This window comes from Salmo trutta, chromosome 12, assembly GCF_901001165.1.
Source record: "Salmo trutta chromosome 12, fSalTru1.1, whole genome shotgun sequence".
NCBI lineage: Eukaryota > Metazoa > Chordata > Actinopteri > Salmoniformes > Salmonidae > Salmo > Salmo trutta.
The window spans coordinates 87874458-87890822 of NC_042968.1; the positions used below are offsets into that span (position 1 = coordinate 87874458).

The window sequence follows — 16365 nt, forward strand, 5'->3', positions numbered from 1 at the left end:
GTTTTTCTGATCTTGTATGGTTGAAAGAGTGAGAAGAACATAAACATACAGACCCTCATCTGGATTTCTAAAAGCTCCAAAGACCTTCTGTAAGGCACTGACTTTAGCCCACCAGCGTGTCTCTCCAATTGGAGCAAGATGTCTGTGTCTTTGGTCCTTGCTCTCCTTCTCCGGTACGATTCACGGAAGAACACAGCTATGTTAATGAGAGAAAAAACTGACCCACTTGCCAAGACACTCTCTTTTGTGTCTGCCAAAACAAGGATCAAAATGGGTGCATAGCACCAGACATGCACTTGATCGGTGGACTTTACAGAGAGCAAGGAAGAGAAGCCTTTACGAAAGTATTCACCCACCTTGGCATTTTTACTATTTTGTTGCCTTACAACCTGGAATTAAAATGTATTTTGGGGGGGTTTGTATCATTTGATTTAAACAACATGCCTACCACTTTGAAGATACAAACAAGAAATAAGACAAAAAACAGAAAACTTGAGCGTGCATAACTATTCACCCCCCCAAAGTCAATACTTTGTTGAGACACCTTTTTCAGCAATTACAGCTGCAAGTCTCTTTGGGTATGTCGCTATAAGCTTGGCACATCTAGCCACTGGGTGTACAGCAATCTTTAAGTCATTCCAATATCGTGTCTTTGGCATCACTAAATTGAAGACTTATTTTATCAAATCAATTCTCTGTAATTATTATTATGTGATTAAACTAATCATGTAAATTAAATTCAACAAGGAATTCAAAAACTGAGGTTTTTGTGGTCTAAACCCAAAACTTCGCCCCCTCGGTGATCGAGGTGCGCATGGTTTCAAGAGGATTTCTTCAGGTGGGTCCTAACAGTAGAAAAGGGCTGTCCCATGAGCCAGATCATGTCGGTGCTCATGGAGGCGGGCCAATGACTTAGTTAAACTTTAAAGGGAATACAATTCTCTCACATTAACAGTTTAAAATCACATTACATAATTTCACAAATAGTTTCATCTTTACTCATTCATTTTATACAATAATTAGACGCAAACCTCATAACGGAGGCTCCTATATAAAACATAGTTATGGTAATGTGGCTGTATTGTCTTTCATGAGGTCACAAACATGAAACAAAATGGACCGGGTCATAGCTGGCTTCTCCACAGACCATTTACACATTCTCCAAAACATGGATATTGTTCAGTTCTCAAGTTCTGTGATGTAGAAAACATTCCTTTGATATCTCTATGTGTATATTTCTGCATGGCCAGGAGGAGAGAGTCTCCTTGAGGAATTTACGACCTGAGATAACAGAACCTGGGTGTTGGAGGGAGAGAGAGGGGGAAGCCACTTGCTAGACCCAAAGAGGGCCTCGTCATGAGGGCCACATCATTGGATTGAGGTCTGGGCTTTGACTAGGCCATTCCAAGACATTTAAATGTTTCCCCTTAAACCACTCGAGTGTTGCTTTAGCAGTATGCTTAGGGTCATTGTCCTGCTCGAAGGTGAACTTCTGTCCCAGTCTCAAATCTCTAGAAGACTGAAACAGGTTTCCCTCAAGGATTTCCCTGCATTTAGCGCAATCCATCATTCCATCAATTCTGACCAGTTTCCCAGTCCCTGCCCATGAAAAACATCCCCACAGCATGATGCTGCCACCACCATTCTTCACTGTAGGGATGGAGTTCTCGGAGTGATAAGAGGTCTTGGGTTTGCGCCAGACATAGCATTTTCCTTGATGGCCAAAAAGCTACATTTTAGTCTCATCTGACCAGAGTACCTACTTCCAAATGTTTGGGGAGTCTCCCACATGCCGCTTGGCAAGCAGCAAACATGTTTGCTTATTTTTTTCTTTAAGAAATAGATTTTTTCTGGCCACTCTTCCGTAAAGCCCAGCTCTGTGGAGTGTACAGCTTAAAGTGGTCCTATGGACAAATTGTCCAATCTCTGCTGTGGAGCTTTGCAGCTCCTTCAGGCTTATCTTTGGTCTCTTTGTTGCCTCTCTGATTAATACCCTCCTTGTCTGGTCTGTGAGTTGTGGTGGGCGGCCCTCTCTTGGCAGGTTTGTTTTGGTGCCATATTCTTTCAATTTTTTAATAATGGATTTAATGGTTCTCTGTGGGATGTTCAAAGTTTCTGATATTTTTTTATAACCCAACCCTGATCTGCACTTCTCCACAACTTTGTCCCTGACCTGTTTGGAGAGCTCCTTGGTCTTCATGGTGCCGCTTGCTTGGTGGTGCCCCTTGCTTAGTGGTGTTGCAGACTCTGGGGCCTTTCAGAACAGGTGTATATATACTGAGATCATGTGACAGATCATGTGACACTTAAATTGTACACAGGTGGACTTTAACTAGTTATGTGACTTCTGAAGGTAATTGGTTGGGGCTTCATAGCAAAGGGGGTGATTACATATGCAGAAACCACTTTTCCGTTAAATTTTCTTTTTTAAACATTCTTTTTTTTAATTTCACTTCACCAATTTGGACTATTATGTGTATGTACATTACATGATATCCAAAGTAAAATCCATTTAAATTACAGTTTATAATGTAACAAAATAGGAAAACTGCCAAGGGGGTGAATACTTTTGCAAGGCACAGTATATCTGTATGTTTAAACCTTTGCGTAGTGTCATGTTTACTTCATTAGAAAACTTTGAAAGCTTTCCAAAGCATAATGACTTTGGGTCCCTCTCCCCTGTGTCCTCCATGTGTTTTTTGCCACTCCCTGGGTGGATTGGGCCTCTTTAAAAACTGCTCCACAAAACTCTACCTCAGGGCTTGGGTTGGGTCCACAATTTAACAAGTTATGGATGGTTTGCATTGTGGAGACTGCTTCGTTTGAAGAATCAAATACATTTGGATTTTTGTACTGTTGTACTGTTTTCAAATGAACTAATTTGGATTTGAAGCTATAGGAATATAGCGATTTAGTTTTAATAACTCATAAGGGTCGATGCATGAAGATGTCTTTTAGTGAACTTCTAGTGAATTTCACGGGGAAGAATGTGGAGGAGTTTACCATCACAGGCTTCGACCACCTCTCTCACCAGAAGCTCCTGGGCTTCCTCATCTTCATCACCTATTTCCTTGTGCTTCTGGGAAGCGGCACCAACATCTGCATCATTGTGACGGACAGACGGCTGCACACGCCCATGTACCTCCTCATCTGTAACCTGGCCGTGGTGGACATCATGTTCACCACCAGCACCAGCCCCACCATGATCTCTGTCCTGCTGGCCGAGGTCAAAACCATCTCCTACTACTCCTGCATATCACGCATGTACATCTACCACCTGGGTGACATCGAAGAGTGTCTGGCCCTGTCCCTGATGGCTTTGGACCGAACCATCGCTATCAGCACCCCTCTTAGGTACCACAGCATCCTGACTAACCCAAGGCTCTTCCTGTTGATCACAGCTACCTGGCTGATAGGGTTAGGGGTCATGGGGGTATTAACAGCTCAGGCAGACAGCCTTCCATACTGCCAGCCCATCATTAGATATGTGTTCTGTGACTATCCTGCTATGGTCAGAGCCGCCTGTGTCAATCCTGAACCCTATTGGATGCTTCCCACCATCCTGGGTCTGTGGTTGATTGGTGCACAGTTCATATTCATTCTGCTGTCATACGTGAATCTGATCTACACAGTACTGAGACTGCCTAACAATGAGAGCAGAGTGCAGGTGTTTAATACCTGTATTTGTCACATCATTGTGGTGTCCTGTTACTTCGCTCCCAAGTTAGTCTCTGTGTTGTTGACGAGGATAGGGGTGAGGCTGAATCTGACAGAGCGCAATGCTTTACTGATTATGGCCACGCTGTTACCTTCTCTGATCAACCCTACAGTCTACTGTCTGAAGACCAAGGAGATTAGGAAGAGATTGGTTCAGATACTGTCTAGAAAAAGAACTGCAGTGATGAAATGAGGTAGTGAAAAGTATCATTTTTGTGACTTGGATTCAATCAAAAACTGCACTAATGTGTGTTTGAAGATTTTAAAGATAATTTCCAATTCAACTCACATCAGCAGAGTTTACGTTGCCTTTAAGAGTTGCTTTGTCTACAAGCAAGATCAGACTGGATTTCTGTTGAATAACCACAGTCCAAGGTTTAAATAGTTCCGGCTTCTTCAGTTAGCACTTCACATTACTACACCTGTATATTGTCCTGTATCTAAAGGGTTATTATTGTTGTTGCAATATTGAGAGTTATACCTGCAAGTTAGATTTTATTTGTGCGATGTACACAACATGTGTCCTTTGCAAATGACAAATAAACTAGATATGATTATATAACCACTATATATACATTTATTTAACTAGGCAAGTCAGTTAAGAACTAATTCTTATTTACTTTGACGGCCTACAACGGACAAACCCGGACAGCGCTTGGCCAATTGTGCACCGCCCTATGGGACTTCCAATCACGTTCGGATGTGATACAGCCTGGAATCAAACCAGGGACTGTAGTGACGCCTCTTGCAGTGAGATGCAGTGCCTTAGAACGCTTAATTTAACTAGGCAATAACCCCTATATATTGTGATAAACAGAGGGGATAAAGTGTTGACTTTCTCCTAGGCTGCAAAATCCGGACCCAATAACAAACACACATTTGTTTTTCTGTCAGATTTTTTTATGTATAAATACAACCACCTGATGCACACCACGATACCGATACACACCACAACAACAATACACACCACAACAACAATACACATCACAACACCGATACACACCACAACACCGATAAACACCACAACACCGATACACACCACAACACCGATAAACAACACAACACCAATACACATCACAACACCGATACACACCACAACAACAATACACACCACAACACCGATAAACACCATAACAACAATACACACCACAACCACCAATTGACAACACGACACCGATACACATCTCAACCACCCGATAGACAACACAACACCGATAGATACCACAACACCGATACACACCACAACACCGATACACACCACAACACCGATACACACCACAACACCGATAAACACCACTACACTGATACACACCACAACAAACACCCAATTGAACAAACACCCAATTGTCCAAACACTGATGAAGATTGGACGAGGATGAAATTTGGACAAGGATGAAGCCCTCTCGGAATACATTTTACTTTTCCTTATTTCACGGCAAAGATTGATCTGGATCTTGTTCTTTCTTATGCCTACTAGGCTAGGATCATAGCCCCAAGCACACCATGAAGAGACTGTCAATAGTACTAGTGTAGCCATGATATTCAGCGATAGTTTAGTCATCAGACCTACTGTATGTAAGGTCTATCAATACTTTTATTATGGCATCGCCATCTAGAATTTATGTTGGGGGCTTTATTCTGAAAGTACCCTTCCCATACTCACCTGCTCATGAGAAGAGATTCATGTAAGAGATGTGCAAATGACAGAGAAGTGAAGTGATGGAGATAACCTGTTGTTGTGCAACTAAAGTTTGTGCTGCTGCTAGATGGGAAGGATTAATCTATAGAAAGGAGCTTGATTGTAACCTGACTCTTTATCAATGAATCCACAGTCCCTCTGAATAAAGTGATATAATAATGAAATCAAGGAAATTATAGCTATAATATGCTACACAGCTTTGGTAGGTCACAATCCCCACCAGCATAGTAGTTCATGTAAATTCCCATTGTGTCATCGTCATCTCCCATATTTACAATTATTCGTGAATGGTTGCATTCATTTAATTAGGACCTGGTTATTGAGGCCTACCGGGATGCAGTGGAGAGGCTGGAAGACAAGGGCCTCCGGCCCAAATGGCACCCTATTCCCTTTATAGTGAACTACTTTAGGCCAGGACCCAAAAGTAGTGCACTATGTAGGGAATAGAGTGCCATTTGGGATGCATCCTGGGATGTAGGTCTGAGCCAAACAGGACCAAAGAGTTTGTTCTCATTTAACTAGCAAGAAATGTGAATCACTTTGCTAGCTAGCTATTCTAGTCATGTTATCAACAGTTAGCATATCTCTAGTTGTCAATCAAATGGATTTAGCATTGAACAAATTAGCTGGCAGGCAAGTTCACATTCAGTTGTCAAAACGTTGGTTGGGACAAGCATGCATTGGCAGGCAAGCTGCAGAGGGCGAGCAGGCTACTACTCCCCATCGTTTATCATTCATCAGTGGTATGTTGACGGCCAACTAGCTGAAGAAGTTTGAGCTCACCTAACTCTGGATAACATGAACTAGTTGTTGATGTACATAGACAACTGAGGGAGAGAGAGCCTATCTCTTCATGGTTGTTTGATATAGGACAGTAATGTTCCCAAATGTAAAAAGAGAAACTAATTTGAATTAGCTCAGATAAGTGTGGTGTAACTGTTGCCATATTATAATGTTAACCTCTACGGGATTGGTGTCCCTATGCCAGGACAGTTGTTGCTAACGTGCTCTAATGTGACTAGAATGACGTTGTAAGTAACAGCCCACTTTCCAGTACATAGACATGTCTGATATGTGCATAAAGCATAAATTCTTGTTAATATATCTGCGCAGTCCAATTTACAGTAGCTATTACAGTGAAAAAATACCAAAAAATACCATGCTATTGTTTGAAGAGAGTGCACAGCAACAAAAACTTTTATCACGGCAACTGGTTTGATACATTCACCTCTGAAAATAAATAATACATTCAGTAATATTGCTCTGATTTGTCTTCCTGAGTGTCCCAGAGATAAAATGTAGCATCGTTTTGTTTAATACATTTATATTCAAATGTAGGAACTGGGTTCTACAGTCTGAAACTTTGCACACACACACTGCTGCCATCTGGGGGCCAAAATCTAAATTGTGCCTAAAATCCTTTTTGACTTCAATGCATTTCTCTTGCATTTCAAAGATGATGGATCAAAAAAAATATAGAAAACACATGTTTTTAGTTTGTATTATCTTCTACCAGATCTAATGTGTTACATACTCCTATATTAATTTCACATTTCGACAAACTTGAAACGTTTTCCTTTCAAATGGTATCAAGAATATGCGTATCCTTGCTTCAGGTCCTGAGCTACAGGTAGTTAGATTGGGGTATGTCATTTTAGGCAAAAAATTTTTTTTTTTTAAAAGGGTCCGGTCCTTTTAACATATGTGCCAGTAGGGTGACTCCCCTAGCGCGTCGCAAACCCAGGCCACCATCACCAATGATCGCTCTAACCACTGTCCGTATAAGGCATATCTCTAGGGCATGTGGTTATTAGGCCAGCATATTTAGGTCCTGTCCAGAAGAATCCCTAACCCCTCCTCACTAGGCACTCTGAAACAACTTCATAGGTGGAAGCAGTAGGGTAAATGCACATTGAAGTAAATCCCAGCTCTGTTAACAAGAATTGTAGTTTTCTGCCAATATCAGATATGTCTATGTCCTGGGAGATTCTGTTGTTACTTACAACCTCATGCTAATCACATTAGCTTACGTTAGCTCAACCGTCCCTCAGGGGACCCACCAATCCAGAAGAAGTATGGAATGTAGTGAAGTAAAAGTAAAAGTAGTCAAAAATATAAATAGTAAAGTAAAGTACAAATACCCTCAAAAATGACTTAGGGAGCACCTTATAACCTCTTACATCTAGATGTTCCGCTAGCGAAACACCGCTCCAATATCCAATGATAGGGCGCCAATGATAGGAATTAAAAAGTCCTCAAAAATCAAAAAACTTCAATTTTTCAAACATATGACTATTTTACACCATTTTAAACACAAGACTCCTTTATCTAACCACATTGTCTGATTTCAAAAAGGCTTTACAACGAAAGCAAAACATTAGATTATGTCAGGAGAGTACCCAGCCAGAAATAATCAGACACCCATTTTTCAAGCTAGCATATAATGTCACAAAAACCAAACCCACAGCTAAATGCAGCACTAACCTTTGATGATCTTCATCAGATGACACTCCTAGGACATTATGTTATACAATGCATGCATGTTTTGTTCAATCAAGTTCATATTTATATCAAAAAACAGATTTTTACATTAGCATGTGACGTTCAAAACTAGCATACCCACCGAAACTTCCGGTGAATTTACTAAATTACTCACGATAAACGTTCACAAAAAACATAATTATTTTAAGAATTATAGATACAGAACTCCTTTATGCAATCGCTATGTCCGATTTTAAAATAGCTTTTCAGTGAAAGCACATTTTGCAATATTCTGAGTAGATAGCCCGGCCAGCATGGCTAGCTTTTTGACACCCACCAAGTTTGGCACTCACCAAACTCAGATTTACTATAAGAAAAATTGGATTACCTTTGCTGTTCTTCGTCAGAATGCACTCCCAGGACTTCTACGTCAACAACAAATGTTGTTTTGGTTCCAAATAATCCATAGTTATATCCAAATAGCTGCGTTTGTTCTTGCATTCAAGACACTATCCGAAGGGTGACGCGCCGGCGCATATCGTGACAAAAAATGTCAAAATATTCCATTACCGTACTTCGAAGCATGTCAAACGCTGCTTAAAATCAATTTTTATGCGATTTTTCTCGTAAAATAGCGATAATATTCCGACCGGGCGACGTTGTTTTCGTTCAAAGACTGAAAATGTAAAATGGACTCTTCACGTGCACGCGCACACCCGTTTCATTGTTCTCAGATCAACCACTATCCAAATGCGCTACGGTTTTTCAGCCAGGGACTGCAGAGTCATCATTCAACGTTCTGCCGCCTTCTGAGAGCCTATGGGAGCCTTAGAAAATGTCACGTTACAGCAGAGATCCTCTATTTTCCATAAAGAGGCTATAGAAGGCCAAGAAATGGTCAGAGAGGGCACTTCCTGTTTAGAATCTTCTCAGGTTTTGGCCTGCCATATGAGTTCTGTTATACTCACAGACACCATTCAAACAGTTTTAGAAACTGTAGGGTGTTTTCTATCCAAATCAAACAATTATATGCATATTCTAGTTTCTGGGCTGGAGTAATAACCAGATTAAATCGGGTACGTTTTTTATCCGGCCGTGAAAATACTGTCCCCTATCCTAAACAGGTTAAAGTTAAGTACTTTACACCACTGTCATAAAATCGATTCATTAGCTCAACTGGATGAGAGTGTCTGCTAAATTATTCAAATTACTACAATTACCAAAACATAAAACATATAACTCTGATGGGATCTGAATGGTCAACTCTCTTCTCTTCCTCTCTCCTATCTTTCTCTCTCCTTTCTCCTTTCTTTCTCTCTGCTTTCTCCTATTTTCCTCTCTGCTTTCTCCTCTTTCTCCTTCTTCCTCTCTCTTTCCTCCTCTTTCTATCGCCTCCCTCCTCTCTCTTCTCAGCCTGTGTGGTTGGTAGTTCCAGAAGGGCATTGAGATGTGTCCTATGACAACCATACAACAACAACAACAGCAAGTGTATTCATCTCTGACACGTCTACTTCACTCAATCTAGGCATGTCATACACAAGTACGGTGGCCCACAGGGGACACCCTACTACAGATTCACCATGAGACTGCAGGTATAACAGTGGAGGTGGACTCAGAGCCAGCACCACAAATTGGTCTTCAGTCCAACACAAAACACCAGACTACTGAAGAGAGACAGTTAGATCCAGTCTGTGGTAAGACCAGGTAAGACTTGGTACAACTACATACTGCAGAAACTATGTTAGACTATACAGTATGTGGGACCAACAGGTAAGTGTTATTCTAATGGAGGGAACGTGAAACCAATATCAGCTTTACAGTGCTATTCCTTGGATTATTCATTAGAATTGTTTAACTGTATCCGAGGTAAAAGTCAAATGGATTCTATTTTACACTTTGTTGTCAGTTAAAGAATTGTATTCTTAGTGTTTTTAATATAATTATGTAAAAAATAGACAATTGAACTTGGATACTTGCCTTTGTACTGATGATGTTTCACGCATTACAATGTCTCAACAGGTGAATTATTAAAAAACAGTGATGTATTTATTTTATATTTCCACAGATTATTTCGAGCCAGGAGGAATCACTGATAACACCACCAGTCAGGATGAGTTACCTGACCTCTGACCCTAACCAGACAGAGAACATTGACACCTTTATCCGACCCCCTTACTTCTTCATCAGTGGTTTCATCGACATCCCCCACATGGAGTACTATTATGTCTTCCTCTGCTTCGTATACATCATCTCTCTGGTTAGTCCATAGCTCTGGTCTACGCTGTTACAAACAACCTCTGGTCCATGCTGTTACAAACTAGGTGTGGTCCAGGCTGTTACTAACTAGCTGTGTTCCAGGCTGTTACAAACTAGCTGTGTTCCATGCTTTTACAAGCTAGCTGTGGTTCAGGCTGTTACAAACTAGCTGTGGTTCAGGCTGTTACTAACTAGCTCTGGTCCAGGCTGTTACACATTTGCTCTAGTCCATGCTGTTACAAACTAGCTCTGTTTCAGTCTGTTACTAACTATCTCTGGTCCATGCTGTTATCTACGGCCAGGGTCAGCTCGTTGAGCCTGTAAGTAAGCGTTTCACTGTAAGGTCTACACCTGCTGTATTCGGCACACGTGACAAATAAACTTTGATTTGATTTGATCCACTTGATTTACTAAAGGTTTCACTTTCCTATTGAAAGCATATTTTTTTAACTTAAGAAAACCTGATATGGTGTAGTATCATTACAGCTGGGGGCCTATAGTGCCACATATACTCAAAGGGTGAAAAATGAAAATTTAAAAATGAATTTACCTGTATTTACATTTTAGTTCATGGTTTCTCCTGTGTGTGTGTGTGTGTGTGTGTTTATTGGGTCTAGGTGGGCAACATCTTCGTCATGATGGTTATCTACATGGACAGCAGTCTCCACAGGTAATCAGTCCTCTTTTATCTCAGTGGTAATAATACAGCATAATTCTACCTTCATTGGACTATATTTTTGCAGTCCCAGAACCCAACCAGATGAACCACAACACACACAACACAAGCTGAAGCATAACAGGGGCTCTGACTGCTAGTTCACTCCTTTTAGATTCCCCCCATCAGCTCTGGATTTCAACTGTATTCCTGGTTACCGGCCTGCCTCTCAATAAGGCATCTGAATAAAAACTATAGTTGATTCTGAATGAAAACCACCATTAGGTCCAGCTGGATGGTCTATAGTTGATTCTGAATGAAAACCCCCATTAGGTCCAGCTGGATGGTCTATAGTTGATTCTGAATGAAATCTACCATTAGGTTCAGCTGGATGGTCTATAGTTGATTCTGAATGAAAACCACCATTAGGTCCAGCTGGATGGTCTATAGTTGATTCTGAATGAAAACCACCATTAGGTCCAGCTGGATGGTCTATAGTTGATAACTTACACATTACAGATGACAGTGTAAAGATATTTAGGATCTGCACTTTTTGACTATTGATTGATTGTATTTACCTTCTCTGTAATTGTCTATGTCCTGTGTCTAGTGCACAAACAAAGATTTTTCAATGGAGATAATCAAGTCACGATCTTAACCTTACAGCCCCAAGTGCATTGCTGTGTTCAACCTGGCCTTCGCAGACGTGTGTGGGAGCACTGCCCTGGTCCCCAAGGTCCTGGATATGTTCCTGTTCAGTAGACAGCTCATCTCCTACAACCAGTGCCTCGCTAGCCTCTTCTTCATCTTCCTCTTCCTCACCATACAGTCCTTCAACCTCACCATCCTCTCCTACGACAGACTGGTGGCCATCTGCTGCCCACTCAGGTTTGACATTATACATCAAATCAAATAAATAAAAAAAATACAATTCAAAAGGCCTTCATAATTGCCCCTTGTGGGATAAATCATGTATTTTGAATTGAATTGAATTCGACCTGATATATTAATACACTGCATCTAAAATCCTTGTTAACAGCTTCTTTCCACTGTCCATATAGGTACCATATGATGGTGACTCACAGGTCCATGTTCCAGCTGACGGGTGCTGCCTGGGGGTTTGCTGTGTTCCTGGTGTTGCTGGCTGTGTCCCTCATCACCCGACTCTCCTTCTGTCGGTAGGTGGCTGAGGAGGAGAATCTGTTGCCGAAAGGTTACCGGTTACCAGGTGCTGGAAAAATAAATTAGCAGTCGATCACTGTAACATATGGACAATGAAGATGTTTTGTATTGTAGGTCTCTGGTGATCAACAGCTACTTCTGTGACCACGGTCCCCTGTTCCGTCTGGCGGCCCCCTGTTCTGATGTGGTCCCTAACATAGTAATATCATACCTCAACCCCAGTATAATGCTCTATTTCCCCATGGTCTTCATCATATCATCATACATCTGTATCACACACGCCCTGTTCACCATCACACTGCCCCAGGAAAGGTGAGAAGTCATACTGATCAGAGTCAGAGATTTAGCCAGATATAAATATATATTTTGTTTATAAATATAAATATATATAGCTCTTGTTCTGCTGCCTCAGACCTACACTATATGACCAAAAGTATGTGGACACCTGCTCGTCAAGCATCTCATTCCAAAATAATGGGCAGTAATATGGAGTTGGTCCCCCCGTTGCTGCTATAACACTCTTATGTGAAGGGCCACCACTCGTTTGGGAGTGCTTTCCGCTAGATGTTGGAACATTGCTGCAGGGACTTGCTTCCATTTAGCCACAAGAGCATTAGTGAGGTCGGGGACTGACGTTGGGCAATTAGGCCCGGCTTGCAGTCGGTGTTCCATTTCCTCCCAAAGTTGTTTGAAGGGTTTGAGGTCAGTGCTCTGTGCATTGTCATGCTGAAACAGAAAAGGGCCTTCCCCAAACTGTTATCACAAAGTTGGAAGCACAGTATCAATTAGAATGTCATTGTATGCTGTAGCGTTAAGATTTCCCTTCACTGGAACTAAGGGGGCCTTGCCCGAACCATGAAAAACAGCTCCAGGCCATTATTCCTCCTCCACCACACTTTACAGTTGGCGCTATGCATTGGGGCAGGTAGCGTACTCCTGGCATCTGCCAAACCCAGATTCATCCGCCAGATGGTGAAGCGTGATTAATCTCTCCAGAGAACGTGTTTCCACTGCTCCAGAGTCCAATGGCGGCGAGCTTTACACCACTCTAGCTGATGCTTGGCATTGTGCATGGTGATCTTCGGCTTGTGTGCGGATGCTCTGCCATTGAAATCCGTTTCATAAAGCTCCTGACGAACAGTTCTTGTGCTGACGTTGCTTCCAGAGGAAGTTTGAAACTATGTAGCGAGTGTTACAACCAAGGACAGACAATTTTTACGGCAACATGCTTCAGCATTCGGCGGTCCTGTTCTGTGACATTGTGTGGCCTACCACTTCGCGGCTGAGTCGTTGTTGCTCCTAGACGTTTCCACTTCACATTAACAGCACTTACAGTTCACCGGGGTGGCTCAAGCAGGGCAGAAATGTGACGAACTGACTTGTTGGAAAGGTGGCATCCTATGGCAGTACTATATTGGAAGTCACTGATCTCCTCAGTAAGGCCATTCTACTGCTGCCAATGCATGTTAATGGAGATTGCATGCGAGATTGTGCTCGATTTTATACACCTGTCAGCAACGGGTGAGGCTGAAATAGCCGAATCCACTAATTTGAATGGGTGTCTACATACTTTTGTATATACTGTACAGTGTATGTTGTTATAGTGATGAACTTGTTATGGTGATAAAGGCTGGTAAATATTGAGAATGTCATTGAACTGGATAGATTATGACTCACTGTACTGACACTTCTCTCCTTCTCTCTCTCCCTCTCTCTCCATTTCCCTCCTTCTCTTTCTCTCCATCTGTCATTCTCTCTCTCTCTCTCTCTCCATCTCTTTCTCCCTCTCTCAGAGTCAGAGCCTTGAAGACGTGTACCTCACACCTGATACTCGTAGCCATATTCTACCTGCCTATTAATTTCACCTACCTCCTTCACTCAATCATACCAACCAACGCCCGGATCATCAACCTCTCTCTGACCTTGGTGCTGCCGCCCATGCTCAACCCCTTCGTATATGTTCTGAAGACAGAGGAGTTTAAGGAATCGGCCAAGAAGCTGCTTAGTAAAAGAAGAGCACATAGAGCTGTGGTGTCGAACTAATCAACATGAAGTGCTTCTATTTATTTATATCTCCATTTGACTTGTTTTTGACTGATATGCTGTGTAAGATATACTGTATCACCATAGTGAATAATTGTTGTTTCAATTGAATGAAAAATTGTTTTTCTTCTAAATGAAATCTTTATATTATTTTGGTGTTATGCCTTTAAAGTCATACAGAAAATGTCATAATAAAAAGGCTTGATAAAACCCTAATACAAATCAAATCTATTTATAAAGTCCCTTCTACATCTCAGTTTCACAAAGTTCTTAGCAAGCAGAAATAGAAGTAGTAGAACTAGGAAAAACACCCTAGAAGGAAAAACAACCTACACTCTAGAGAGGAGAAACACCCTAGAAAGAAAAACACCCTAGATGGATAAACACCCTAGAAGGAAAAACACCCTAGAAGGCAAAACACCCTAGAAGGAAAAACACCCTAGAAGGAAAAACACCCTAGAAGGCAAAACACCCTAGAAGGCAAAACACCCTAGAAGGCAAAACACCCTAGAAGGAAAAACACCCTAGAAGGAAAAAAAAACGTAGCAGGAAAAAAACCCTAGAAGGAAAAAAAAACGTAGCAGGAAAAACACCCTAGAAGGCAAAAGACGCTAGATGGAAAAAGACGCTAGATGGAAAAAGACCCTAGAGAGGAAAAAGACCCTAGAGAGGAAAAAGACCCTAGAGAGGAAAAAGACCCTAGAGAGGAAAAAGACCCTAGAGAGGAAACAAGCTCGGATGAGAGGCCCGGGGTAGTTGTTAGGGTGATACATTCTACTATAATATCTCTTACAGTATTAGGGTTGACCTGTGTGACCTGTTGACACCCAGGTGAGTGTCCATCCCTGTTGGCTAGAGAAACTACCATATGCGAGATTGTGCTCGATTTTATACACCTGTCAGCAACGGGTGAGGCTGAAATAGCCGAATCCACTAATTTGTCAGCCAACCCCTGCATGATGACTTCACCATAGACATCCTATAACCAGGGCTTGAATTCAGGGGGTATGTGGGGATATGCCCTTGTCAAATAAAATGGCAAAAACATACCTCTTGATAGCTTAAGATTTTGAAGGTGAAAACATTTACCTGATTCTATTAAGCGATATATATGACGATGATCTTGGACTTCAAATCAAGTAGTCAGGTTAATTCAATGTTCAAAGCATCCTCATTACACCTGACTTGAGATTTGTATTTTATTTTAATTCCATCTTGGTCATAGACCTAAGCCTCCCAGGATTACAATGACCAATTAACAGCTGCTTTTACAAAGGAAAACTACCCAGAGGAGCATGCCCACGGACCCCCCTAGATTCCTGGACCATGGCTTACGAGCAGTCAGTCCTAATCTCTTATAGTGCTACATTCAAAACGCCAGTGATATTTCTACATCAACGGTTTCCATCAAATACTATCATGTGTTTTGGTGTCTGGCCTATGCTGTGATGATCATGGCTAACTCCATCATGGCTGTTATCTATCTGGCCAGGAACCTCCACACGACCAAGTACGTTGTTAGCTCCAGTAACACAAGTATTCTAATGTCACATTACTCTTTGCATAAATGCGGTATAATTTCTTAACAAACGGCCTGGATATGCTATTTTAGCAATAGCGCTGGTCCTATGAATCTGTTCACTTTCAACAGTTTGCGATTATCTTCAACTTTTTTTTTTCTTTCACCTTTATTTATCCAGGTAGGCTAGTTGAGAACAAGTTCTCATTTACAACTGCGACCTGGCCAAGATAAGCAGTTTGACGCATACAATAACACAGAGTTACACATGGAATAAACAGACAGTCAATAATACAGTAGAGAAAAGAAAAGTTTATATACAGTGAGTGCAAATGAGGTAAGATAAGGGAGGTAAGGCAATAAATAGGCCATGGTGGCAAAGTAATTACAATATAGAAATTAACACTGGAATGGTAGATGGGCAGAAGATGAATGTGCAAGTAGAGATACTGGGGTGCAAAGGAGCAAGATAGATAAATACATACAGTATGGGAATGAGGTATTTGGATGGGCTGTTTACAGATGGGCTATGTACAGGTGCAGTAATCTGTGAACTGCTCTGACAGCTGGTGCTTAAAAGCTAGTGAGGGAGATATGGGTCTCAATCTTCAGTGATTTTAACAGTTCGTTCCAGTCATTGGCAGCAGAGAACTGGAAGGAAAGGCGACCAAATGAGGAATTGGCTTTGGGGGTGACCAGTGAGATATACCTGCTCTAGCGTGTGCTACGGGTGGGAGCTGCTATAGTGACCAGTGAGCTGAAATAAGGCGGGGCTTTACCTAGCAGAGACCTGTAGATGACCTGGAGCCAGTG

At 41.6% G+C, this 16365-nt stretch overlaps 1 protein-coding gene across 1 annotated transcript; it reads left to right on the forward strand.

Annotated features, from left to right (window-relative positions):
* Positions 1-2947: 2947 nt before the first annotated feature.
* Positions 2948-14033, forward strand: LOC115202659 (uncharacterized). The gene is made up of 7 exons (XM_029766735.1): positions 2948-3907; positions 9963-10154; positions 10771-10823; positions 11475-11696; positions 11870-11986; positions 12105-12302; positions 13784-14033. Exons 1-7 carry the CDS (start codon positions 2948-2950, stop codon positions 14031-14033), a joined length of 1992 nt encoding a protein of 663 aa, XP_029622595.1.
* The last annotated feature ends 2332 nt before the right edge of the window (positions 14034-16365 follow it).